Source organism: Perca flavescens, chromosome 11, assembly GCF_004354835.1.
Source record: "Perca flavescens isolate YP-PL-M2 chromosome 11, PFLA_1.0, whole genome shotgun sequence".
Lineage (NCBI taxonomy): Eukaryota > Metazoa > Chordata > Actinopteri > Perciformes > Percidae > Perca > Perca flavescens.
In genome coordinates this window covers 29,432,733-29,460,724 of record NC_041341.1, presented here as the reverse complement: position 1 = coordinate 29,460,724, position 27,992 = coordinate 29,432,733, and the positions used below count along the sequence as shown (strand labels likewise).

The window sequence follows — 27,992 nt, the reverse complement described above, 5'->3', positions numbered from 1 at the left end:
TCTATTGTAATGTAACCATTTATTTCACTCCACTACAAAATTATATACTTATTTGAACTATGATACAATCTCCACATATACATAATGTACAGTTTAAAGAGAAACAAAGGATATTATACAAGTAGTTTACATTGTCATTTATATAAGAGATATGAACACACAGGTTCTCATTTTTTTTTCCACAAGTTTTGTTTTAAGATTTTTTATATTTGACTTTTCAATAGGTTACAGTATATTTGATGGACTAAATATAATACTGATATGAAAATGGAGTAAATCAGACTAAATGAGAGCACATTTTAACTGTTGAATCTCCATAGTGAATACCTCTAATAAAGATCAGTTAAATGAATAGCATTGATATAGATATTTCCCACTGAAGCAATGCCATTTTTAAAAGCTATATCAGTGTAATTTTGCTCTTTCCGTAGCTGTTGATGCCAATGATCAGTCTAAACAAACACAATTGGCCAGTCAGAAGCTATACATTTCTTCCCACTGGCAACTACTGGCTGTCTGTTTGTACATTACCAGGCCCTAGCTGTAATGAGATGTTGTGCTACCTATTCTATTGGTAACCGGTCTGATGAGGCAGTCAAAGTGGAAACCCATTTTTGGGCACATGTCTTGGAGGTCTGTGCAGAGAAGATAAAGTCTAGCTACAGTATGTACGCTCATCACATTCACATCTGGAAAAACTAGTTTAGATACAACTGGACATTATAAAAAAGCATTTAAAGAATGGATTACATTCATCAATCCAACAAAGTGTGTGTGTTTTTTACAGTGCTGTGTAAATGCTGGCAGTCTACATGTATATCTGCAGTAGAACTAACCAAAGGTAGCAACTGCACTTGTACAAGTTAAATTAACTTTTGTACTATTACTTAAATATGGTAACTGCATTGTATGTGTGTATTTCATTCACACATGGACTTCAGTGAGATGGCATTATTGGAATTTTGGGGAACTGGGACAGTGGTTTCTTTTAGTCTCACATCTCTATCCAATCTCAGCCTAGTTATTGCTTCATATTTTCTTATTAGCTACATATGTAAAGCACTTTTTTTTAAAGTCACAAAAGGAGTTAGTAAAATAGTTTTGTCTCATTTTTTTTAATGAATAAAGAATGGAAGGTTCTCACAAAAAGCTGCCATCTGACCAAACATTGTCTCCATTCCAAAAAAGAAACAGTTTGGCATATCCTACAGAATAAATAAGAGTAGAGGGACCTCCCTGACGGCAGCTGTCCTGTTTGCTCACTGACTGCAGGGAGAAAGGATAAACGCTTACGTTTCCCTGAAAGTAAATTAAATGAGTGTCTATGTTTTATAAGATGGGTATGCAAAATAGAAGAAAGAATTGCAACACTGCCACTAAAGGTACACCTCCACTAATCACTCTTGTCAAAGTGTAGCAGTGCTTCAAAAGTGGAACAGTGAAATAACATATAGATAAACTGTGAGTTTTGGTTTTTACAAGATGGTATAAGGTTGTTGTAAGCACAGGAAAAGTTGTTTTTTGTAGGAAGGGTAGCTTTAAGGAGGAAGCTTGAAGAAAAAGGTTTAGAAGAAAAAGAAAAGATCAGTATGACATGTTGCAGGTCCCAGGGCAAATTCAAACCAGGGCACCACAATCATGTAACATGTATTACAATCGATTAGACCGTCAGGACTCCCCACATAAGTCCTAGATATCTCCATGCAAACTCAAGAAATTTTATTCGAACTTTCCTGTAATCAACAAGCTGAATGTGAGGAAGAATATGTATTAACTGTTGTATAGCTAGTCCAATAGCACTATAGTAGATGTAATAATCATAGTTGAAAACAGCGAATGAATCAGATCACAAGCCTGCTTACTACTCCAATCAAACTGCACGCCCTGTGGACAGCAGTGGCTAAGTCCCAAGTCCTCCCAAATAAGAACTGAGGCAATTAAACTAAACTAAACAAAATGTGCCACGCTCCAGGTTGCTAGCTTAATTAAAAAAAATAAAATAAAAAATACAGGTTTTAAAATTTGGTCCAGGGATTGCTGGGTGTACAGCAAATCAAACGTTCAGATATAGGCTTTTGATGAATTCACCCAGCAGTAAATATAACTATTTAGTCTAACTTGCAAGTCATTAACTGTGCACTGACTCATTCCACAAAGGCACCATTACAGAAAAGGGGTAAACGATGGGGTAAAGTTAGTGTGCAGAGCAGGATCATATTTTGTATTTATTTATCTGTCAGTCACAGCAGATGCTAGATTAAAGTCAGACCTTCAAGCCATCATATAGAGCTTTTATTTACCAACATCCGACTGATATGTTTGGGTCCATTTCCTTTTCTGACAAAACCCCCTAAAAGTGCAGTGTTTGGTCCTACCCCACATCACCTCCAAGAAAAATGGTCTTACCAGTATTCTGAACGAGACACTGCTCATCCCTAAATCTTCAGTGCATTTATAGGAAAGTTTTATTTCGTCGACTTTGTTTCTCACTTCAAGTTCTGGCGGAGAAGTTGATTCCAGTCACCATCTTCTGGATCTTCTCTTCATTCTTCAGTATGTTGGACCTTACAGCGCAAATCTTGTCCTGCTGGTCCTTGATCAGCTGCTCCAACTCAACTAGTTCTAACTTAAGAGGTTCCACTGCTTTGTCTGTCGCTCTGTAGCACACACACACACACACACACACACACACACACACACACACACACACACACACACACACACACACACACACACACAATTTGATTACATTATACATAATATAAAAACAGGTTGAGAAATACTCGACAGTAACCAGCAATACAGTAACGCAACACAGAGCTGTTAAAAAAATCGTATTACTTTCAATTTCAGATAAGATATTACAAAACGTCACCCAATCTGTAAAACGGCAGTGTAATTATAGCCGCATACACTGTATGACCTGTGTTTTAAAAGAGAATAATTAGTTTAACAGAAACGGTTAGGAATTTCCTGTGAAACATAATATTGATATTCCTTTCTTTCATCATAGCAAGACAAACAAAAGTAGCATTATTTTGGAAGCAGCGTTAAATATGATATACTGGAATCAGTAAATGAAATAGAAAGTTAGCATTTTGTATAAGAAAGTCAGTCTGTGTAAAGCTGTGCTGGAAATAACATTTCTATTGTGTTGTTTATGTGCCAACCCCACCTCTGCTCCTGCAGCAAGGCCTGTGCGTGCTCTTTGTTCTCCCGCCGCCAGGTGCGCAGTTCTGCCTGCATGGCGTCCATGTCCTCCTGTATGTAGTCCATGATCTTACCCAAAGGCAGGGTGCTGCGGCACACCGTCTGGATGGATGAGCGAAGGCGATCTATCTCCCGGGTCACCATGTCCCGCTCTTTCTTGCGTGCTGCTTCAGACACCACGTTCTGGAAGTGGGAGGTGTAGAATACAAATAGGTCAGGTTTTGGGGATGAAATCTTTGGTGCTGTCAACTTGCAAAGATAATAAACATTACATAAAGTTTGAGGAGTGTGCATGTTGGTATTTGAGGAATGATTAATGAAATTGCATAAGCAGGTTTTTCTATATCAAAGTCTTAACAGGTGCAGAAAGAAAACTAAGATGTTTGCATTTAATCTGCATGATTTAAACTAAACGCTGTATCAAACAGCTGTATGAGCATACACAAAATCACACAAAAATCACTTGTGTGTCCCTAGACCAAAACATAATAAACCCTCTTTAGGAATTCTACCTTTGCCAGCAAAGTCTCACATGCCCAGAACCAGAGCAAGGCTGCATTTAGTGGTTTAAGATTTCAAGGCTAAAAATGTTAGGCAGGAATTCTACCAACCTAGCTGTATATATAAAGATCAAACATGCGGCTGAATTGTGCTAGCCAAAGTCAGGGGACTGGTTGATGAGGGCCTCCAGTGTATGGTGTGTGGTTCGGGGGGGGGGGGGGAGGGGGGTCACCATATCAAAATTACACTCAGTCCCTCAATGGCGTAAAGGTATCATGGAAGGACCTCCCTTGGCAAGGAGCAAATCCAAGGATGTTTGCTCAGCTGGGCTTCGCAAGGCCTCGGTGTGTGTGTGTGTGTGTGTGTGTGTGTGTGTGTAATGCTAAAGCACTCAGTATTGCAACCCTAAAGTCACACACACACACACACACACGCTCACACACACACACACTCACACACACAGACCAAGCAGGGTTTCAGCATACAGTGGACACACAGAGCCCCTCCACACTCTGTGGTCTTTAAGTCTTGTTTATTTTAGTAACAGGCTGTGGCAGTGGGGTTATTTTACTACAGTATTGAGTAACAACTACTACACTTATGCCTCCTTTCAAGTTCAACTCTTGGCCCAATTTATTCTATGTGGCTCCACAGATGGGAGCACCTGCCTTCACAAGGCAGCAGGAATCATATTTGCGACAGCGTGGAAACTAAATGACAGCTTCCTCTTCAAAACACACAATCTGTCACATATGCTTGCGACAGCTGGCACATTTAGCATTTGCCTTATCAAGCAATCTCCTAAAAGAAAACCAAACTGCTCAGGAATTACAATTCAAAATGGCAGCTTGACTTGACAAGACCACACTGCAGAAAAGACATCAAACATCACGGTGTCTTTACAGGAAGCAAGTACACATTTCTGACAACCTCACTCTTTGTTACCTATCTGTGGTTTGTTCAAGAGTGTGAGGGTTGAAACGCCTTGGCCCAGCGGTCCCCTGACATGGTGGGTGGCTTTCCACTGGGCGCTCTGAACCCTGCAGCTAGACAAACACTCTACGGCTCATTCGGCCTGCCTCGCTGCGGTTTGGTCTGCACGGCCCAGACAGGACCCATGGCTTCATTCTATTTGCCGTCCCCTTTGCTACCTCCCCCTCTCCTTCTCGGTTGGAAAATAAAAAAAACTCGCTGTGAAAGCATGACCTCTGGTTCGTGTGCACTCTGTCCAGGTGGATATAAATCACAGCTTTATGGAGGTCTCTGTTGGGGTCTACGAGACCTGTGTGCTCCTAGTTTTCCTTTTTCTCACCCAGATCACAGAACAATATTTAGACGTGGTGACCGCAGGAGTAGGAGGTGAGAGAGGAGGAAGGGGTGGAGACAGGACAGGTTTTCCCATTATCTCAGACAGTGATGAAAGCCCCAAGCAATGGGGAAGACACAGCCTCTGGCTGGCGCTAGAAAGGGCAGTTTACAGTATCGTCTTATAGATTGAAGTCTCTTTTTTGTAAAGTACATAAATGAATACTTTGATCTTGTTTTCATCGGCATTTATATTGTTGGATGGCAACATACTTCCTAATCTGAAATCTTTTATTTTAACTCTGCTTAGGTCTCCTTCACAGGAGGTACAACAGAATGAAATTATCGTGGACATATCGCAACAACACTGCAATGTGAAATTAACCCAGGCATCACATGCCTAATCAGCTTAATTAGGTAATGCATGCAAATATGTGATTTATGGACTGCTTATAAGGATTTTCCGAGTCAAGATGAAGACATTCTTCAGTTTCCTTTGACAAGAAAATCGCGTGCATGCATGGAAGCTGTCAGCGGCGGAGCAACCTCTAGGGTATCATTAGCTGGGAAAACAATCCTTTTGACATTAGTTGACAGCGAGAGATTAGCTTCCATCATTTAAGGAGAGAAACTTCATTCAGTCATTACTTTAATCAGCTTTACTTTGGTCAAAAGCGGAGGATGAGAGACAAATGTACAAAGCTCTCATTAGAGGTGCTTTGCCCAAAATCAAGTTAAGTTCACGTTATAGTGGTAAACAGTAGGTTGTGGCACAGCAAGCTCAAACGCAACTGTTTAGGAACTCAAGTCAACAGCTCTTTCATCATGACAAACACAAATAAGAAGAAAAAAAAAAAGGATTTGTCAAAGGACGTATAGATGAGTGAAGACCAAGTGCAACAACTTTAGAGCTTCTGCGAACAATTCTACTGGCTACTGGTGACCATTTGAAGACACTGATGCGCATCCCAATGGTTTTTACAATGCGTTCCTGTAGAAGATCTGAGATGTGAGAGAGGGAGCAAAGCATAGAAGGAGAACTGGCTCCATGCGATGTTTATGGTCTTCCTCGCCATTTTTCATAGAAGGCCATTCAAAAGTCTAGCTGGATCATAAAAATAGCTTGGAGTCAGTGAGGTGAGCAGAAAAGCTTACGGCCACTGAGGTTACAGGATGTTGTTGCAGGGTCACTGTAGCCCCTTGGGGAGACAACTGAGATCACCACACTGGGCTACGGGGGGAACTGAAAGGAAACGTTCAAAAGGAATCTCTGGCTTTACTGCAATAACTGAAATGGAAACTGTATTTTTTTTTTTTTTAAAAAGGTGGTTCTAAATTCAAATAGTCTCATGGAGAGAAAAAGGCATTTTGAAGGGTTTGAATACTGTATATGACTTCTGATCATTGTTGTTATCAAAGTTGGTCTGGTAACAGAGTGTGGGTGCTTCAGGTAGGTACTCCTCATAAACCTGACCAAAATCCTCTTAACAAGTCAATAGGACCTCCACAAAAGTAATATGACTAATGGAATGCCACAAGGCCATTTCCTAATGTTTCCACACACAAAAACGCTGGATGTTTATAAAGACACAGAGGTCTGCAGAAAGGAGTATTTATTTTCTTGACAATTCTGCAGAGTATTCAGGCCCTTCTCCTCCGTGACTCTCACTCAACAGCCATCCATTTGTGTGCCACAGGGTTTATTTATACATTACAAACCTTCATCAAGGCTAATTTGATGGGGGTAAAGAAAAGAGGGAAAAGAGTACACAAAAAATCTTATGAAAACGCAGCTGCTGCAAGGGGCAAATTCTGTCTAAATAAAAGGAGAACTATCTTGGAATAATATACAATACTGCCGAGGGGTCATGAGGAAGGGCATCCCCATAAATATACAGCAGATTCTTCAGTCACACACACTGTGGTGGGACATGGCAAAATACAATCATTTGACTGTTTAAGATTTCCCTTTATTTACATCAGAACAGCAATGGGGCAGCTAGGCACTGGCATTAACAATAGCTAAATGAATTCAGAAATGACAAATAACATCAATTACAATGGGGAGTAATAAAATTTAGATTGGATTTTCATAAAATATACGAAATGGTCCAAAGGCCAACATTTTTATACTGAACATGATGTCGAATCTTAAATCGGGGTGGGTTGTGACTCACCCAGACGCAGTGTTTTGATAAACATCGGCATTTAAGAAAATGAATAGCGGCAGCTGAAATTTCAAACCCGTCATACCACATAGAATGAGGAAGCTCAATATTTACATTATTGACCCTGCGTGTTTTACCGTGATTAAAAGAAGAAAAAAAACACGACTCCATTAAGCTGACCTCTCCACCCTTTCATGTCAGGAAGGAAGTCATTATAGTTCTTTATACAGCTGACGAGACAAGGCCAATAATGATAGAGAGGTGGACTGAACACTTTCTATGTGCAGGCATACCTGTTATAAGATGCCAGTGCAGACCATACAGGTTATTCTGAAATTAAGGTTTGGAACCCCTGAAAACTGAGGAGGCTCCATTAAGAAAATTACTTCAAACTCCACAAGGCTATGCTCATGTTACACAAAGAGCTCTGCTATTTTCTATGTTTTGCTTGTCTGTGTACGTATGTTTGGGTTTGCGTCATTTTTTTTTAGATAAATTATTTTCTAAGTGGTGCGCAAAAACTACAATTAACACAGACATGTACAGCTGGTTAAATGCTGGGCCTACAAATTCCTGTCAAGCTATTTCAGTTTACTGGTGGGTAAGCTGAGACAACTTTAGGTGTGAGTTATGAGGGATGATGTCTGAGGATAAAGTTGGGAGGGGATGGATGAGGGGCCTTTTTTGCATGAGTGACAGTCCAAAACAGTGCATCCATCAGAGTCAGGGTGGTCAGCTAGGAAGGGATGCCAGGAGAGTATGCTTCAGTGAAGAGGACCACCCAAAGCAGACAGTGTACGCCACCTCACACCATGGACTACAGACCAAACTATAAGCTTCACACCGATTCACACTCTAAATAATGATGAAAGACCGCTCTCTCTCTCTCTCTTTCTGGCTGATAAATAAGCAAACCGAGGGGAATTGATGAGCAACACCAGTAATGTGTCACCTTGAAAAAAAAACAGTTTATCATGTTTAATATGAAGTCTAAATCAAATGACAAGATGAGAAGAAAGAATGAACTTTAGAAGAAAACCTGACAACTGTGCATTGGAGTCTTAATAGAGGACATTTAGAGACAAAATAAGGCAGGACTGAAAACCTCAAACTGGTTGTGCATTGTCCCTTTTCTGGAATTACCTAAGTCCACACAAGGGGAAGAAGTGTGAACAGTCACAACAAGATAGTAAAAGCGAGTCCCCAAGATGACAGATACCAAACTCAAACATGTACACATGTACATAGAACAGAGAAATCTGAAATCAAAACAAATTAAGCATACCTAAGATATTGAGCAACCCGAGAAAAAAACGCCAATTTTGCTCCAGACATCTTGATGTGTGTCTAATTGTGTGTGTGGTCTGTTGGAGGCCATACTTGCCTGTCTGGTTATTAGCCCTTCAGCCTCACTGAAGGGTAACATTCTTGTGGTTACAAGGCAGTACAATTACACCTCTCTACTCCATGTGTTTATATCTTTCTTTTGAGAATAACCAGTGTTGCACTGGGCCTTTCACTGCGGTTAAAACTTTGGCCCTGGAGAGCAAACCTTCCAGGAAGAATGGCTGATAAAACTAATGGTAATATAAAAAAGGGAGCTCTGAGTCAGTGATAAGGATGAGTTAAAGAGAACTAGGCTGATACTGCCCTCTAGAGGAGAAGCAAAAGAACTACTACTATCACTGTACATACCTGTTCTTTAGATTTGGGAGAGGATGGGGAAAATTCATAGTCTTTCTTGGTCTCAAGGATCTTTTTCACAAGGCCACCTACAGTGAGAGAAACAATGAGAGGAATAGTGAATGGTATGTTTCCTCAAAGTGTGGCATTATCGCTCCTTCAAAAATAAAAAATAAGGGTGAACTAAAAAGAGAAAAAAACTAAACGAATACGACCGTGTACCATGTTTGTCTTCACTGTCGAGTTCTTGTGCAAGCCCCTGTAATAGAAGAAATAATAGATAACTATCCAATGTTTCCCACGGTTTTTGAACAACTTGCTGTTTAAGTCACTTACCACATCCATCTCAGGAGAATCTGAAGGTGGAGGCACCTCCACCAGAAATTGCTCATCTTCATCCTCCTCATCCTCAGACAGAATCTTCCCATCCATGATGACTGGTGCTGAGGGCTTGGCACTGGACAGCCTGGAAGACAGACAAAGAGCTTGACTCATTTCTGACTAATGCCACCTGCACCATCTTGTAGACACCTTTATCCAATGTAACTGTTGACTGGTTAGACTAGCTCTCCTTGCTCGATTATAACACAGTAACAAGCACTATCTTCATTCAGTGTGTTTACTGCTTTTTGTTTAATAATGTAAGTAGTGATCCATCTCTCCCTCTGGCAGGGAAGAGACCTGGGGCCCGTTTCAGATAGCAGGTTTAGTGAAAACTCTGAGTTTGTTAACCCTGAGATGAGGGCAACTCGTGAATCGTAGTATTATGGCTCCATTCATGCTGCCTTTTTATTGTGGTGTTGCACGCACGTGAACCTACTCTGAGTTGATTGAACCAACTCAAATCAGCTGTTCTGAAACCGAAAACTCAGTTTCCCACCTCAGGTTAAATCAACTCAGACATTAGGGTTAGACTCAGAGTTTGTTAAACCTCCTTCCTGAAATGGGCCCCTGTGTTCACATTAAAAATGTATTTACAAAGAAGAGATTGATTTTGCTGTTGCGACTATAAATTAGACTTGTGACATGAGTGAATATGTGTGGTGAAGTCACCTCTCAGCTGGGGTCACATCAGAGTAACTTTCCTGTTTCTTGACTCGGGGAGGTGCTGGCCGAGCGCTGCTGGGCCGTGATATTCTCCTGTTGCTGTAGATTTAAAGGATTATACACATTACTGAAAAAAGCAGTTAAACTAACCCTTTTGGAACGGAATATTTTAACATTTTTACAAGTGATTTTTATTTTGTTTCACAACCTATGTTATTTTTTACTTGACTCCTTTAACAAGCCAAGTCCTCTGTTAACAGCTCTGTGACTTGGCAAAAATGTCTACTTTGTGACAGCTACACTGACTCATTCAGATTTCAGGATGATAAATTGTTGCTTGGAACAATAAACAGTGACTACATTAATAACAGTAAAACCGCTATAACAGATGCCCAGCCAATCAAATGCCACGGATTACTTTAGTCAGTTAAAGAACAGAACATTCACAATCATCAAAATTAAAGGCAATTATTCAACTGTGTAATCTACTGGAACTGATCGTGGATCAGGCCCAGGAACAAAACTAAGCAAAACCACCCTGTATCTGAAATAAATAACGCAATACAATACCATGCAAACTACACCCTCAGAAATGATCCCATAACTTAATAAGATCTCAACATTCTCAACAAAAAACTTCATAAGCTTGATCATATTGTGTCAATCCTGGTATATGTACCAGTAATGGAAAATTAGATATTTTTTGATGTGACAAACAATTGATGGGAGCTGTGTTTTTTGTAAGTGAAGAATAATGTTTGAGTACCCTGTCCAATACTTCAGCAAAGTGTTTGCAAACTGAGAGAAGGTTCAGTGTTGACTGTACAGACCTGGAGGCCATGTCGGATGGCACTGACGAGCCTGCAATGTCCCCATTTTCCTGGGGGGCAGGTCTCTGGGCTAAAAGAGCATCTCCGTCTGTGAAAGGCAATGATTTTTAGTTAGCTCAGTATTATTTAGCAAGGATTAGACCGATCCTTAGCATGGTGGACACTGACACTTAAGGAGAATTCCGGTCGATTTCAACACGTAGCTCTGTTGTTTGTAAATGAGTGAGTGCTGTCAGTAACGAGAAAAACAATCGGTGTTGCCTACACCGTGTTATCCTCCTGCTACAGTTTATACCCGGAGGCTGAAACAGGGCAAGTTTTAAAACGTGCTTTTAGCCTCTTAACGTGTTCGAAATGTCATTACAAGTGCCTACCCATGTGAAGTGATTCCTTCTGAGTGAACACAGTGAATATGACTGCAGTAGATGTGAAAGAAATGCATAAAAGGTCTGCTAATTCAGCTCTGTTTAGTTCCAGTGTTGAGGCAACACAGATTGTTTTCGTTTTTCTCGCTACTGACAGCACTGCAAATTTACAAACAACAGAGCTACGTGTTGAAATCGACCGGGATTCCCCTTTAAGTACACATCTTTATAACAAGTACATACCAATGTCCTTTACGCTGGCTTAAATGCTACAGCTTGTTCAAAACACTGTGGCACAAGTGGAAACTCAGGCATGTAAACTCAGCTACAGCCTCCTTGCATTGACTTCCAATCCATGATAGTCTGATTTTAGTGTTTCTTCTAAAACTCTACACATCCCTTCACATACTTTAAATCTGAGCTGGAGATTTGGGATTGATCGGAAGACTTAATAAATAAATGATATCCTTTTGGACTGGACTTTTATGGAAGGTTATACTTTTTGTTAATTTCTGCCTGTCCTTTTTCCCCACCTACAGCTCCAACACAGTTGCACACCTACAGTATTCTCTGATATTTTTTCCTTTTTTCCTTCTGTACTAAGTGTTTCTTTGAGGAGTTTTTCCTTGTCTGTTCGTAGAGTTTAGGCTGGGTCAGGAACCGTTGCCACTGTAAGTCTGTAAAGCCTTTGAAACATTATATCTGATATTGGGCTATAAATAAACTTGACCAACTTGCTCAGATACTTTAACAAGGAATATCGTTGCCCTAAATCACTGAGTGTCACTAAGTGAGTGATTGCACTCACTTTGTGACTTGATGTGGAGCCTGAACCCAAAGGAGCACTCTGACATTTTGAGGAAGACACTTTGCCGTCCCTGAGTCAGACTAGAAGATCATTCTTATGCCTTGTGCTTTCAGTACTGAGGTAGTAGAGCGTCAAGTTAAATGGCATAACCAAATATGGGTTATTTGGTTTATTTATGGGAGTGATCTCTTTCCTTCTCCATTATTGAAACTAAGCACGGCATTCCTGGAAATGCATTTTAGATCAAGTGCACCAACTCTCTCCTCAAGATGACACCATTTCCACCTTCATACTTTTTTTTTGCATACAACTGCACACTCACCTCCTTCACTGTCAGACTCATCTGTTGGAGAGCAGAACATATATATTGTTAGTTTCCTTTCTAATATGGAGTACGGAAAACAGATATACCAATATCTTTGTAATATGAAAAAGGAAATGTATTTTTGGAAAAGTCTTAATGTCAGTTCAGTGAAGCTTGTATTGCTTCTGCCAACAGTAATCCTGATGAGTCACTCCTACCTCCCACTAAGGGAAACTAGTCAGTGATTTTTATTTTTTTATTTTTATTTTTTTAAGATAAGTGTAGTGTGTGAGTGCAAATAGAAATCTGTCAACTGTAAAATCAATTTAGATGTACTTCAGAGCCCTCCTGTCAATGATTAAAGTGCAGCTATTTTAGACATCAGTATTAACTATGTGAGATATGCCTCATTGGTGTTCATTGGGAGAAAGAGTTGGGAGAGGGTTACCTTGACCTCCAATTTTTGGTCTCCGCCTCTGCCCTTTGGCAGATGAAGGCCGAGGTATTCTTGCTGGACTATCAGACTGTGAGAGTAGCAAAGACAAGCAGGAAAAAGACATTCCTTTAGAACAATAAGCACTAAAAAGCAACATATTACCTACTACCTATTGTGATGATTTGAAGAACCCCTGGCATGTACCTCTATCTACTGTGCTAACCATTCATCATTTTCTTTGGTAAGCTTGAGGTACATTGAGGTATGGTATATTGCCATTAAGCACCAATAAACATGGAAAATTATCTTTTTAACCATGTATACAGACAGACCTCTCCATGCAAAATACAAACATTTTACATATACAAAAACATTGGAATTTAATGAAGAAGTGCAAGAACCCCCGTAAAACGGCAACAAAGCAAAGCTGGTAATGAAGAAAAGTGTGAAGCGTAGAGTAAGTTCTTACCTGGTTCTCAACTGCTTCTGCAGGCTGCACAGGCAAATAACACAGTATTACACCATGTACTAAACAGTCCCATTTATCAGTTATACACAGGAAACAAGACCTCACATGTCTGCTATACACTGTAGCCCAGAAATTAGCGCTAAACCAAGTAGCCAGCCACGCCAAGGCCATTGCAATAGTCACTATATTCTAACACAGGGATCTTCAACGGGGGTCCTCAGAGTCAATGCAGGGGGGGCTCCAAATTATGGTTAGGTTTTTTTTTTTTTAAATTTCAAAAATAGAAATGTCCTAAAAAATTAATCCAACATATTATTAGCAAACTAGCCTATAGGTAAAGTAGTCACTAAGGCCATCCACAGATACAGTTATTCCGCTGCGGAACGGCTCCATGCTCCGCCGTCTGTCAATACCCACCAGGTCCAGATTTGTTGCGGAACGGCTGCGGCCATGACTGACAGCTGTAGTCACGAGGACCCACGAGATCTCGCAAATTCACGTAGAATAGAACCACAAAACCAACAACTGTTTGTTTCCATCCAGAGGAGTAGAGGGGAAACAACTTTGTGCTGTCTTTTCAAGGTGTAGTGCAGGGAGATAGGCTCCGCCATGAGCACTATGGATTTTATTTTGAAAATTAACCAGATGTTTTATTTTGTTTCTGTGCTCAACTTCCTGTCCCGCACAGTCTGAATTGTGCTCTCCGGCGTCCGGCAAAAACAGAAGCTCTGCATATCAGCTCCGGAAGGCTGCGGATCGCCGGAGCTGGGACGCAGTCGGAACGCAGCCGTTCTGCAGTCAGTGGAAATACACACACCGACTTTACTGGAAACCTAACGACTCCACCGCCATTCCGGAGCCGTTCCACAGCCGGTGGAAATTGCCAGTAAGGATTCAATGTGCCAAATGTATGTTTAACATTAAAACAGGATTCATAAAATCATTCCAACAACTATTTTAATAGCTTAGCATTCTATGCAAAAAAGGTATGTATATAAAGGCTTTAGGCCGCGCTACACGTTAATATGCAACATTAAGTTAAGGAGTCCTTGGCTTAAAAAACGTTGAAGACCCCTGTTCTAACACTAAAATGTGATTTACTGTAAAGTTCTAATTTTCTAATGATTGTTTCTGCAGGACTGAATACCTCGTCATCTGGGTTTGGTTCCTTGCAAGAATAAGAGGCACAATATTTAAAAAAAAAAAAAAAAATAAATTTGATATATATACATTACTTTTTTTTTTCAAAGTTCATACAACATCAAGTTTAATTTAACATGTACAATCAGTCACCAACTCTATGTTTCTGGAATTGGCTGACTTAACATACAGGAAACTCTGTCCCACTGATAGACATGTTTAATATATCATGGGTGAAATTTCTACCAAAAATTTGAACTTACTGCTGGCACATGTTTGGCTGTTTTGCTCGGCTCAGGGTTGGGTTTTTGCGGTTGTTCCTCTGATACTCTGGCCTAAGCAACAACATACACACAGAATGTAAATAATGCCATTTGCTGCTAACATTTAAGATGTGAGTGGGGTTAAGGCACATACCTTGCTATTGCCACTCTCTCCACTTTTTTTCCTCTCTTCGCCCTCTTTGTGTCGCTCTCTCTCTTTCTCCCGCTCTTTGTCTCTTCGTTTTTCCTTGTCTCTTTCCCGGTCTCTGCGAGAATCCCTATCTCTTGTCTTTTCTCTGCCTTTGTCTCTCTCTTTGTCTTTTTCCCTTTCTTGGTCCCTCTCTCTGTCCTTCTCTTTGTCCCTATCTTTGACTCGTCCTTTGTCTTTATCCTTGTCTCGCTCCCGGCTCTTGTCTTTGTCACGGTCTTTGGCATGGTGGTCCTGTTCACTGCGGTGGTGCTTGTCAGAGCGCTCCCTGTCATGCTGGTGCTCTTTCTCCCCATCTCTGCGTCGGCTCTCCTGCTCTTTGGGCTGGTCTGGGTCCTTCTGGTCCCGGCTCCCGCTGCGCTCTGTAATCCTTTTCTTCTCCTAGAAAAGTTCATGCCAACGCATAGGGTGAGGGTTTAATGCCAGCCATGGCTATATACTGGAAAACTCGTAATTTGATCATCCCATCAATTTTGTACACCAAGCCTGCAGCCCACAAGGCTAAATGCTAACACAGACAGTTCATTTCGCACTAAGTACAGGGTCCAAAATCTTCTTGGCACCATCTACTAGCCAAATGCTGTTAAAATATGCAAGTGGCTTACCGATTTGCTTCACTCACCAGCCAAAAAAAACAATGGTTATCTATTGAGTGGCAGGTCAAATTTGAACATTCACTAGTCATTTGACTGGTGGACAAAAAAGTTAATTTTGGACCCTGAGTGTAGGATTGAGCAGCATATAATTCCATGATTGGAGTGGGCTGTGGACTCTCACCTCTCTATCCAGATGACGTTCACGTCCCTCCCTATTTTCCTTGTCCTGGGACCTGGAGGTGCTGGCTTTGGTCTTTATGTCCACCTTTTCTCCTGCAAGCACTCGCTTCACTGCATCGTCACTAGACATCTATAAATCAAGTGAAGGTTAATGAGCAATATTATCAATGAGTTATATTAATCGTTGAATTTTTAACAAGGGTTGCATTTTTTTTTTTTGGGATTTACCATGAAGCATGTAGCACATATTTGACCAGTTGCCTTGTCTGACTGACTTACCCATTACATTACAGGGCTAAATGAACATTGGTGATATTCTCATGTTTCTTTATGAGATTTTCATTACTTTTTATTTTATTTCATACAAGTTGAAGAACCGGAAGTATTTTCGCTATTATAACCACATGTCTTCAAAACAGAAGACAGCAAAAAGATGCATAAGATCTGAGAATACATACATTCTACATGACATGAAATCAAAATACTGTTACTATACTACACTCCATCTCCAGGGCTCAATTAAAATATTTCTTCCTGAGAGGTGGCTAGACAATTTTCACAAGAGTATAATATTTTGATGTGAAAAATAACACACACACTGAATGATCTTTTTATGTAGTGCCACAACTATATTGTTTTTTCCAGAATGGAGACTGGAAACATTGCAATTTCCCATTCATCTTTTCTGTGTGTGTGTGTGTGTGTGTGTGTGTGTGTGTGTGTGTGTGTGTGTGTGTTTGTTGTGTTGTGTGTTGTGTGTTTTGTGTGTTTGTGTGTGTGTAATCTCCCAAGAACACAGACCTTATTGATGCAGCACTTGGCCATGGCCTGTAACAGCTCATTGGTTTTCTCAGGCTCATGGCCGGCCACAATGCGTGCTGGCTTTGCCACCAGGGGCTCGCCACTCACCAGCATCACGACATCGATCGCTTTCTGGAGGAAGGCTATTTTAGAGTCCTTATCCTAGAAAGAAAAACAGATGCTGTGATGAACAGGAGAGTGCACAGGAGACAGAGATGTGTTTGTGTAAGCAAAGGAACTCCAGTGGGAGTTTTTTTCCAACACAGTTTAGAATGATTGAACCCTTGAGATGTGCATATCCTTACAGAGTTCAACACCAAAAAGGCTCTGTTCACATACAGTCAGGCAAAAACGCAAGTCTTCCCATTCATTTTGAATAGGGGTAGTGTGTTTAGGCTGCACCTGTGGGAGCAGGAAAAAAAAGTTGACACTGACATCACCCTAAGATGGCCAATCATGTAACCAGCGATCAGACTTGTCAGTTGGTTTTAAGGCAGTGTGAGAGGCCCGTACACTAAATAATAAACCTCACTGTCTAGTACTCCCACAAGAAAATTAAAAAAAACTTAAGAGGGTAAGAAAAAGAAAACACAGGCACTGAACTGCCCGGGAGTGTCTGTAACAGCTGATTGTTTCCTGCAACAAGCTCCAGCACAAAGCACAGTCGCTCCGTCTCTTTTCTGTCTTTCTTTCTCCGTAAAATAAAGCTGCTTTCAAGTGCGGTGGGAAATGTCGAGATCTGTAAAAAATCTGACGGAAAAAACAATAATTGTGAAAAATAAAGTCAACTGCTATATTGGGGGATTAAAGTACGAATGAATCCTGATTAGACCTGAGAGGACAATATGTAGTCATGCTTTCCTCGCAGGTCTATCCAAATCAAGTCCTGTAACATCAATTGATTGTCGGTTTTCATATAAAATTATAAATGATTATAAAAATCAGTTACTAGTTCATAAAGCGCAATAAATGATCTTTCACCAATGTACTTGTCTTAGTACTTTTTATGTACGAACAGAGAGGGCCCCCCAGATCCTCTGGCACGAGCATTTTGGTTGTTCTGAAGAAAAGGGCAAAAATCTGTGGGTGGTTCGTCTCTCTCTACTTAATACCTACAAGAAGAAGTACATTACGGAACAATGTTTAATTCTAAATGCAAAAACCACAAATTAAGAATATTTAATGACAGTCACGTGCCTGTTGTAAAACATCCAGTTTCAGTAACAGTGACATTTATCAAAGCGTAGCATCTTTCTATCAACTATTAATTTGGGGTCAGCTCTCAAACAGCAGACTTGAGTTCTGACACCTTGGCATGCGCTCTTAGTCATGTCCTGCCAGATCCTCTCACAGGCAGCGTGTAGAGTTACTCCCACACAGACGCCCCAGACTGTCCCATGTAACACACAGGTGATCTTCCCTGCCACAGTCACACTGACGGCAGAAACAAAATAAAACACTGAACAATTCACTGTGATTAAATGTGCAATAATCGTCCCACTAACTACTCTACTGTGAAATACTACTGTGCAATATTTATGCTTGTTACAAATGCAATATCCCCCATAGTTGTATCCTCCAGTTACAGTATTCATAATTTATTGTATTATTTGCACACTTTTGTACAGTATCTATACGATATATATCTTGTCTTATTTTATTTATTCTGTATAATCTTTTTCTATTACATTATACACAAGTAAGGATGCCGCTTTGGAAATAAATACATATTACGTATTAAGCAAATTAACAGAGACAAATGCAGGGTGCAGCACCCAAGCCGTTTAGGGCACCACCTAATCCGAATAAATGTAACCAAAATACTTTTCTCACATGTAATGATTGTAGCTGGTCCCCAGTGGACTTCTTTAGCAAGTTTTGTCTTTAAGCTTTTTGAGTGTTCATTTGTATTCTCTGCTCTAGCTTTTTTTGAGAGGACCCTTAAACCCCCTGCCAAATAAGGGCACCTAAGTCTTCCACAAACCTAGGGAAAACACTGAAATGAATATAAAGGGAACACCATCAACCAAAGAATAGTGATATCAGTTTTTAGGAGAGCAGAGGTTAAAGAAGTTTAACGAGGTGGACAGCATGTGGTGAACTTACCTTAACATTATCTGACTTCATATCATTTTCTCCATACAGGCCTTTCATAAAACCAGTGGTCCTGATGATCTGAAAGTTGTAAGCAATACAGGTGTCACACTCAGTTGGCAGATAAAGTGGCTGACGCACACATCATGCAGTCCTCGATTCTAAAACATATGTATGAAATATTCCAGAAAATTAAAAAAATATATAAAATATTCAAAAAAATATTTTTTTTGATAAACATGAATTAAAACTTAAGCATAACACGTTTTTTGTACAGGTGAATTATTGTAGGTGTGGGACAGCAGACAAAGCCTATGCACATGTAGTTAATGTATACATGCTTGAAAAGAATGTTCTGGTCTTAGTATTCCAGTTCAAAATGATATGCTTTAATATCAATGGTGGAAATTCAGTTTGATAGTCGATGCCCGCAGTCAACACAATGCTAATCAGAGGAAAGGAGTCACACATGCCGACACTCTTCCCTTTATCAAATATACATGAACTTAAGGTGAAATATTAGACTACTCAACAGGCAGAGAGTGAGAATGAGATCCTACTTGTTTAGAAAAGTGAAACAGATTTGCTTGACACCTCATGTCAAAGGATTCTATTGTGTGGATAAAGGTAGTAATGAAAAAGAAAGAAAATGTAGTTGAGATAAAGGTGTTTAATCATATTGGATTTTGTTCTGAGTACTTAGTGTTTCCCCCATAGTTATTTTATGTAGCACTTCTAACTTTGGTACCACATCTTTTTTATCTTGTCCTAATGCTACCTAGACTACTACACACAAGTGTTTGGGTTGATAAATTGTTAATTGTGTCAAGTTCAGTCTGATATAAATTAAATGACAGTTTAACACAGTAAAAAACACAGAAGCAGTCAATATAAAGTTTCCAAAGATGACCAGATCATGGTGTTTTAACCTTCATAGGGAACCACTTGTCTGAAGCATCCTAATGCCCACATGACTATACAATCTGTATCAGATATTTTCAACTAAGGGTATGTACTTTTCATATATTTTATTTACATTCCCTACCTGTGAATAACAACTTTCTTCATACCATATAACTCACCCAAGCCCTAAGTGGTACATCACCTCTATGTTGTACATCAAGTAGATGAAAACAAATGCTTGACATTAGTAGGTAGCTACAGTAGAGGCTGACCCCGGTCTGTAGCTATCTACCTGACCTGACAATAACAGCTGCTGTGGCTTGCTAAACTGCACCCAACTGCCAAGGAATCAGACATTTGACTGTGGAGTCCACCTCAGCCCTTCCTTAAATCACTCAGAAAGGCTTTGAGTATATATGTAACCTCCTCACATACTGTATGTGTCCCTCAGCTCTTAGTAGACACAGACCAAGAACGGTAACAATGTTTCACATTTACACAGCGATTAGCAAAGTTAATTATAGCACGACGTAACCCGCATTATCAAACAGCCCAGCTGCAATAAGCTGCTCAGCATCCGTGATCTCAACGTGACGGACTCGAACAATCAAACAAATTTAGCCAACTTAGTACTCACAATCATCTCACTCTAGTTAAAAGTGGACACAATTGGTTTGGCCGCTGTGTGCTCCGGTCGTGCCTAGCAACTATATATTGTATACACGTCTAGCTAGCTAACTAGCTAACCCACTATTGTAACGTTACAGAGTCTACTTGGCACCCTAACAATAACATTGCATTGCTAGTGAATGTTAGCAACTCTTTGGTTGATGGTATACCTTGATGGTTTAACTAGCTACTTCCCAACCTTATTCGTACAACGGCAAAAAAGTTGCGGAGGGCAGTAACGTTACTACGAAGTTAATGTTAGCTAGCGATAACTTACTTGGTTAGCATAGTTCATGCTAACGTTGGTATATCAGCCAGCTATAGCTAACTGATGACATCGGTCCTGCTGGCGTCAGCCTTTTCGTATAGCTATATGGGCAAAATTGTCTCATGGTGCTAGCTAGTTAAACAACCGCCAGCTTGATAACGTTATCGTAACGTTAGCCTATCAGTCTCACCTCACTGAAGATGTCGTGAAGGTATCGAAACGGCGGCTTGCTTAGCAGTTTCTCCGTGAGAGGCGGTTTCTTTATTACTTTGCCCAGCGTGTCCTGGGTCTTTTTTACCACTGTCCCATTCATGGCAGCCGTCGAAAGTAAAGCTAAGGAGCTTAAACGCAGTAAAAGACAGTAAAAACTAATGCAGAGAAAGAACCTGGTGGCTCTGTCGCCTGGTTGCCATGTCAATGTTCTGCAATCCCACAGTGCATCATTAATTACGACTGCGCCTGCGCTGAGTGTTACGGTTGCTAAGCGCTGCTTGTGTCCATAGCAACAGCTAACAACCTGCAACAAAGGCTGAAAGCTGCAGTAGTCTCTTATTATACATCCATGGCAGTGGTTAGCTAGACAGACAGACAGACAGACAGACAGACAGACAGACAGACAGACAGACAGACAGACAGATAGATAGACAGACAGACAGACAGACAGACAAATTGAGCTGTTTGTGAAATGACCCCTGAATAAAACAATGACTCCAAACTTATCTATTCCTATAATTATTCTTGTGTTACAGCTCGGTAATCAATATTTCTGTTCCTCTCTCTATCTCTCAGTTCTAGCAATTCAAACAATGTGTGTGATTCAATGAGTGATTTGTCTGCTTTATTAATAGCACATGACAAATATGATATACCTGTTTGGTGAGTTCAGTTAAAAGAAAACACATCTGACAAAAGAGGTATATAAGGTAGCCGGTACGGAAGAGTAAGTAGTAGGCTGCACATGCTTTTGCTTCATGCTGTCAAGGTAAGACAACTAGCCTACTATATGCGACTTCAGAGGACAGAAACACTTGAATTATGAATGACCTTTTCTATAAAAATGACCATAGTGTTTTCATAATAGAGTAAAAAAGTGTGTTACTGAAAATGCTGTGAATAATTAGTGTTGTTTCAATCCTACTTTTTGATACAGGTTTTTTTTTAGTTATAGCAATGGTACAGTGATGTAGGCTATTGTATTATTTTTGTTGAAATCATAATAATAATCAGTTAGTCAGTAAATCAACAGTGCAATAAAAAGTTAGCTTTTTATTTTCATTACAAAAACCTGATTAATATGTATTGAATAATTACAACAGCAGCAGCAGCTGGAGCTAGGAATTAGGTGGATACAAAGACAACGTTCGGGAATTACATACAGCCGTTTGAATACCAGCCTAGCTTGTTTGGTGAGTTGGCATTGTCAAGAAAAACATGAACTGCAGATAGCTGTAAAGTGTGCGGTTGGAAAACACTGTGATTGCAGTGGGTCAAAAATTGCCTTTCAAATTAACATATCTGAATTTAAATCTTATCTAATTGCCAACTGTCGTTGCAGTTCTCTCAAAGGACAAGAAGTGATGCTTCGCTGGGTCTTGTTTGCTCTGTTCCTTGGTATCTGTGCCAGTGCCGGAGAACAGAAAAAAAGGAAAGCACAGCCTCAGTCCTTCTCAAGAGGTGGGTGATCATCCTTCTTTAAGCCTGCACAGCTGTAGTTTCCATCTTAGGAATCATTGACTCACAGAATGTATAGCTGTGAGACACACAAATAAAGTCCTGAATTTGAATTGTGCTTGTCATTGAAGTGATTCAGTTAATATAATGGAACCATAAAGCAGTGTGCCACATATGTTGCTGTTGACTTTTTGTCCTGCAGGATGGGGGAATAGTATTAGTTGGGTCCAAAGTTATGAAGAAGGCCTGTCACAGATGGTGAAAAGGTAAGACTCTATACCTGGATAACAGCCTTGAATATTTGTTGAATCTGCTTGGATATGGGTTTTGGCAGTGAGAACAGAATGTAAATGTGAAAGGGCAATGTGTGCACTTTGTTTCCTTGATCTGCATCCTAAAGGTATAGGCCGTACACGTGGCATGCATATGAATTACTATCGCCTACAGCTCCTAAAAATATTGATTTCTACTTTTGAAGAGTGTTTGATATTTGAATAAAAAAGCACAGCATTATGAGGAGACTTGAGGTTTGGAAGTACATCTGATCTATTACTAGTGGAATATAGCAAAATAAAAAGATTAAATGATATTTTATTTGTCATTACTGTTCTTTTCAAATCTGGCATTGGGGCTGTGATTTCTCAGGGATTATGTTGTGTAATACTGCATTTCCACACCCATCATTGTGCTTATTGTGTTAAGGAATGTGTTGAGTTGTTTCTCTGTTATTTTGCTCTCACAGTCAGAAGCCGCTGATGGTCATCCATCATAAAGTCGACTGCCCGCACAGTAAAGGTACTGCAGTCACTCTGGGTTATTACAAATGAAAAATATTGATTGTAAAAGGCTTGCACATCCTGCGCTGTTCTTCTAACCCACACTTGGGCTTGGTTTCATGGGGGACACAATGGGTGCATTCGTGCTAAGCAGGGACTGAAACTAGAATCATGTTCATTAAATCAGACATGGATACTCTGCAGGTCCCACCTGCAAAACTTGTTCAGTGTATTACCTAGTCGGCACACCCACAGTTTGAAGAAGCAGGCAGGAGATGTTTTTCTATGGTCTACTGTAGCTAATGCACTGACTATGGAGAAGTACCTCATACAACCCCACTTCAAAAAATCTGAACTATCACTTTTAAGTGAACATGATACAGTTATAAGAGCGGATCGTGATAAGGTGTCGTCTCAAAAATCCATCGGGGGAGGACACTGGATGTTTATTGATAGCGCTTGGGCCTCACAATTCAAAGTGCTCAAGAGAGTGTGTACTAAAGACTATGAGTTGCTGTCTGTATCTATCAGGCCGTTTTACCTACCGCGGGAGTTTGGGCCAAATCACCATTATTCTTGTTTATGTCCCGGGGCCAAATAATAAAGAAGCTGCGTAAATAATAACTGACAGCTTCAATGCTGCACTCTCCCGATCGGCTGATCAGCCGGTTTTTATCTTGGGGGATTTCAATACATGTCAGTTATCTACCCACTCTGCAGCAGTACGTCACCACGCCCACTCGCTCCACTCGTATATTGGACCAATTCTTCGGTAATATCCCAGACGCATATAAGTCAGTCAGCCGCCCGCCTCTTGGAAGGACCGATCATAACGTCATTCATCTCCTTCCAACATATAGACAGAAAGTCAGGAGAGAAAAACCACTCGTGAAAACTGTACGTCAATGGACTGAGGATGGGGTGGAGGAGCTTAGAGATTTGTTTTTTGATGCATGCTCTGATCATCATGAATTGACAGACACAATCACATGTTATATTAAGTTCTGTGAAGAAACTGTTATCACCTCCAGGACAATTCAGGTGTTTAGTAATAACAAGCCATGGCTCTCAAAGGATCTTAAAACGTGTTTGAATGAGAAAAGGGCTGCATTTTTGAGAGGAGAAACTGATGTAGTAAAGGAGAAAGAGAAGGAATTTAAGCGTAAAGTTTTCACAGCAAAAATAGATTTTAAGAATAAGGTTGAGCAAAGATTTTGTACAAGTAATGCAAAACAAGCATGGGAGGGATTAAATACAATGATGGGTAGGGAGGGAAAAAAAACAAAGTGTAAATGTGACAGATTGTGGCAAATTTGTTAATGATTTAAACATCTTCTATGGAAGATACGATGTGAGAGACCCAAAAATAGGCTGTAGTATTACCTGTGATCAGATTGGTACATACAGCTTTCAGAACAAGAAGTAGCCAGGTGTCTCTCTAAAATTAGACCAAATAAAACCCCTGGGCCTGATGGCCTTCAAGGAAGGGTGTTAAAGGTATGTTCTCAACAGCTTAAAGGGGTTCTTACTCAGCTGTTTCAAATTTTGCTGAATTGTGGTGTTTTTCCAAATTCATGAAAGAAATCCACAATAATACCTGTGCCTAAGGTCTTGAAAGCTGTAGCCCTTGGAGACTTTAGACCAGTGGCACTCACTCCACTCTTAGCTAAGTGTATGGAGAGGGTGGTCAGCACCCATTTAATGTCTTCTGTTAAGAATCAACTTGACCCCCTTCAATTTGCCTATAGGCCACACAGGGGCACAGAGGATGCAGCTCTTACTCTTGTAAATCAAATAGCTCAACATTTGCAAAAACCAAAATCGTTTGCTCGGGTTCTTTTTATTGATTTTACTTCTGCTTTTAATACTATGCAAATTGACATTATTTTAGAACAACTTCATAGGATAAATGTGAATGGTGGGCTCATTCACTGGATTAGAAGTTTCTTAACTGACCGCCCTCAGAGAGTGAAAATGAATGGGGTTTACTCAGATGAGCTTGTTATAAATACTGGAGCACAACAGGGCTGTGTGTTGTCACCTTTGTTGTTCTCTATTTATATAAATGAAATGACTGTGCACAGCACTAATGTTAGTTTACTTAAATATGTTGATGACATGGCCTTGGTAGGACTTCTCACAGAAAATGTGACTAAAAGAAAAGAACTTATAATACAAACGAAACCGAGAGGGACCAGTAACTTAAACCCTGTTGTACTTAACAGCCGGCCTGTGGAAGTAGTCGAAAATTTCAAGTATTTGGGTACAATCATTGATCGTACTTTAAGTTTCTAACCAACGGTTGTTTTTAATTAGAAAATTGAGGAGTTTCGGGGTCAGTCAATACATTCCTGAGATGGCATATAGGGGCCTAGTAGAAAGTATTTTACAGTTTAATATAACTGCCTGGTATGGTAACCTGAATGTGAAAGATAAAAACAAGCTTTCCAAAATTGTTCATACTGCAGGGAAGGTGATTGGCAAGTCACAAAGGCAGCTTGGGGATGTATTTGATAATGCAGTACTCAGGAAGGCCAGACAGATATCAGCAGATACCCTACACCCACTAAACTTGGAGTTTGAGTTGCTTCCATCTGGCCGTAGATTCAGGGTTCCAAGGGCGAGTCGGAACATTTATAAGAGATCTTTTATTCCCCATGCCATACATGAACTTAACTTAAAATGTTAAATGTGTTAACTGTAGATCGAAACCTACCTTATCTTAATTGTCTGCACTGTTTTCCATTCCTGTTGTTGCATGTTGATGGTATTAGAGTTGTACTGTTAACTGTGTGTATTTTAATGTAATTTTATATTGGTGTCATTGATGTCGGAGAAGTCGAAGACAAATTTCCACTAAGGTGGACAATAAAGTCTAATCAAATCAAATCAAATCAATGATCTGTGATAACTGAAAATGATGGACCACATTTACAAATCCTGCATGCACACGTGTTCCTTTTTGAATCTTTATACTGTAGGTGGGTTGCATTTCAATGGTTAATGTCTCGGGAGTATAGCAAGTAATGATACCTTAAAATCCATTTATTTTAATCTCAAATCTAAGCTAAACAGAATTGTTTTTAACAGCCCTGAAGAAGGCATTTGTTGCTGCAAAGTCCATCCAGAAAATGGCCAAAGAGGATTTCATCATGCTCAACCTGTTGGTAAGTGCTGTAACTGATATATAAGGGGTTATATGATGGCACTGATTTCTCAGCCAGTATTTTGGTCCCGTCTGTCGGTTCAAGCATAGCATTGTATCAGTCTGTATGCACAATTTTTCAGTGCTATTGTACTATTGTCAATTGATTTCCAATGTAAATGAATCAAATATTTTAGGGCGACTCATGGACACTGTAACAATATCAGGAAATTAAAGGTTCAAAATGATATGCAAAGAGGAATAGCATCTAGAAGTAACCATCTGCTAAACACAATCTTTTTTTATTAGTAGTTGACTAACTTGCTGTTTATATTATATTGGGTTTTTTTTACAGGAAGAGACTACAGACAAGAATATGGCCCCTGATGGCTTCTATTATCCCAGAATCCTCTTTGTTGGTAAATACAAATGGGACAGTCAATTTCCCCTATGGTGCTTTGCAATTCGTTAAAGGCTTGGTCAAAACTTACTTATACAATGCTCTCTCTTTCTTACCTCTCTGGCATCATGCTCCCATCTAGTTTTTATGTATTTTAAGCAGAATAATGATTTAAGCATAACATATTGCATGGCACTGATGATAAGGAAAGGTATACAGGCAAACAGACTCAGTAGTGTGTATGTATTATTAATAATAGTGTGGAAAGTGTTGGGGAAACTTGGACCAGAGATTCTGTTTTTTTTCCACTCAGTCCCAAATAACCGCTCATTTGGCTGAGATGTCACCACATGGCTGCTCACTGAAACTGACACCTGTCATCGGTTTGTTTCTCTGTCTTTCTTTCACGTCACAACTTTCTTCTACCTTCACTGCTTGCTATCCCTCTTTGTCATTTTTTCCACTGCTAATTGCTCTTCATGACTGTTGGAGAAACACAGGCAGTTACAGTAACATCAGCCGAACAGTCATTACGATCAGATAATGTTGATCCTCAGCTGTCTGTGTATGTGTGTGCAACATGTCTTTCTGCAGATCCATCTATGACTGCGCGCACAGACATTGTAGGAAAGTACAGCAATCGCAAATACTCCTACGAGCCCGGCGACATGGCATTCTGTGAGTGACCGTCTACTCTCTCTAATGGGCTGGTGTGTGGGTGGGTGGGTGGGTGGGTGGGGGGATTGGGGGCACCTCACCTGTCAGCAGCATGAAGACAGACTGAGCTCCTAATGGCTTTTAAGTCTCATCTTCCTCGCTCAAATATTTTGACAGACATGAGAAACTTTTTTGACAGGGACTTTTGCAGGTTTTAGGTTTCAGCAGGCGGGCAGTTGCGGAGGTGGGAGATTGCAGCTAGCGTGCTCTTACTGCTTTTTAGAAATATTGTGTAATTGTCAACGCATCCTTGTGTCCAATTTGCAGACGTTTTTTGTTATAGAAACAGAAGGCAGGGTGCTTTAATGACAATCATTAATTAACAATGACTAAATTAGATGGCAAACCATTCAATCGTTGTTGTTTTTTGTCAGCAAGGAAAACATACAGTATGTACTGTATGGTCTTTATACTAACTTGTTGTCTCTTTTTCAACAGTGGCCGAAAACATGAAGAAGGTCAAAGCCCTGATGCACACTGAACTCTAACATGGTTCTATATCTGGCATCTGTCCATCCACCAGTCATGGGTGGTCAGCACTGAAATGGATACATGTTCTTCAGAGCTCAATAAAACCAAAATAAATTAATAGAAAGTAAAGCGTCTGATTTTCTTTACACTATAGTAATTGTGCTAATAGAAACCTGGGGGTATTGAAGCCTGTTATAGCTGTAAGTTGAACTTTTCTTGCAATAAATAAACAGATTTTAAAGTGTACTCAGTTCTGCATTTCTGCTGCTTTCAGTATTCTGCTAAAATACAACACATTTTCTGTTGAATTTAAAACAAACGAAAGGAAATCATTTCCAACATTATTTTATAGAACAAATTTAACGTCGAATTGAATATGAAAGGCTCCACTAAAAAGAATGACAGTTTCATTTTAAACTGTAATTTTCTACTGATATTTTCTTTCAACTATCACAAAAAATATCTGATGTCGCAGCCTTTCGCGATGTGTATGCGCCAGTTGATACTGCGATAACGATTTAAAAAAAAACGATATATTGTGCAACCCTGATTTTAATTTAATTT

The 27,992-nt window shown here is 40.0% G+C and overlaps 2 protein-coding genes across 4 annotated transcripts; one reads left to right on the top strand and one right to left on the bottom strand.

Moving 5' to 3' along the window:
- On the bottom strand, positions 1-20,682 carry traf3ip1 (TNF receptor-associated factor 3 interacting protein 1). Of its 3 annotated transcripts, none has more exons than XM_028591776.1 (16): positions 20,439-20,682; positions 18,421-18,489; positions 16,315-16,476; positions 15,515-15,643; positions 14,684-15,118; positions 14,530-14,601; positions 13,127-13,150; positions 12,670-12,745; positions 12,240-12,260; positions 10,745-10,832; positions 9,921-10,013; positions 9,204-9,333; positions 9,090-9,126; positions 8,880-8,956; positions 3,176-3,393; positions 1-2,657 (listed from the first exon to the last, which is right to left on the bottom strand). In XM_028591776.1, the coding sequence occupies exons 1-16, from the start codon at positions 20,559-20,561 to the stop codon at positions 2,492-2,494; spliced, it is 1,920 nt and encodes a 639-aa protein (XP_028447577.1). In that variant the 5' UTR covers positions 20,562-20,682; the 3' UTR covers positions 1-2,491. The 3 variants fall into 3 exon arrangements, with proteins under 3 accessions (XP_028447577.1, XP_028447579.1, XP_028447578.1); XM_028591778.1 differs by lacking the exon at positions 20,439-20,682 and adding an exon at positions 20,258-20,332; XM_028591777.1 differs by lacking the exon at positions 13,127-13,150.
- Positions 20,683-21,825: 1,143 nt separating this feature from the next.
- agr1 (anterior gradient 1) lies at positions 21,826-26,926 on the top strand. Its single transcript, XM_028592235.1, has 6 exons — positions 21,826-21,922; positions 22,122-22,185; positions 22,662-22,714; positions 25,786-25,862; positions 26,196-26,259; positions 26,835-26,926. The coding sequence occupies exons 1-6, from the start codon at positions 21,826-21,828 to the stop codon at positions 26,924-26,926; spliced, it is 447 nt and encodes a 148-aa protein (XP_028448036.1).
- Positions 26,927-27,992: the final 1,066 nt, after the last annotated feature.

What these genes read in the sequence shown, in the direction of transcription:
- traf3ip1 (XM_028591776.1), bottom strand. Translation starts at nt 20,561, where the DNA reads ATGAATGGGACAGTGGTAAAAAAGACCCAGGACACGCTGGGCAAAGTA. An exon ending in TGAAGTCAGATAATGTTAAG is followed by an intron (nt 16,477 to 18,420) that starts GTAAGTTCACCA and finishes TTTTCTTTCTAG; the next exon opens with GATAAGGACTCTAAAATAGC. An exon ending in ATTCTCCTGAGATGGATGTG is followed by an intron (nt 9,127 to 9,203) that starts GTAAGTGACTTA and finishes CTTCTATTACAG; the next exon opens with GGGCTTGCACAAGAACTCGA.
- agr1 (XM_028592235.1), top strand. Translation starts at nt 21,826, where the DNA reads ATGCTTCGCTGGGTCTTGTTTGCTCTGTTCCTTGGTATCTGTGCCAGT. An exon ending in CTGTCACAGATGGTGAAAAG is followed by an intron (nt 22,186 to 22,661) that starts GTAAGACTCTAT and finishes TTGCTCTCACAG; the next exon opens with TCAGAAGCCGCTGATGGTCA. An exon ending in TCCCAGAATCCTCTTTGTTG is followed by an intron (nt 26,260 to 26,834) that starts GTAAATACAAAT and finishes GTCTTTCTGCAG; the next exon opens with ATCCATCTATGACTGCGCGC.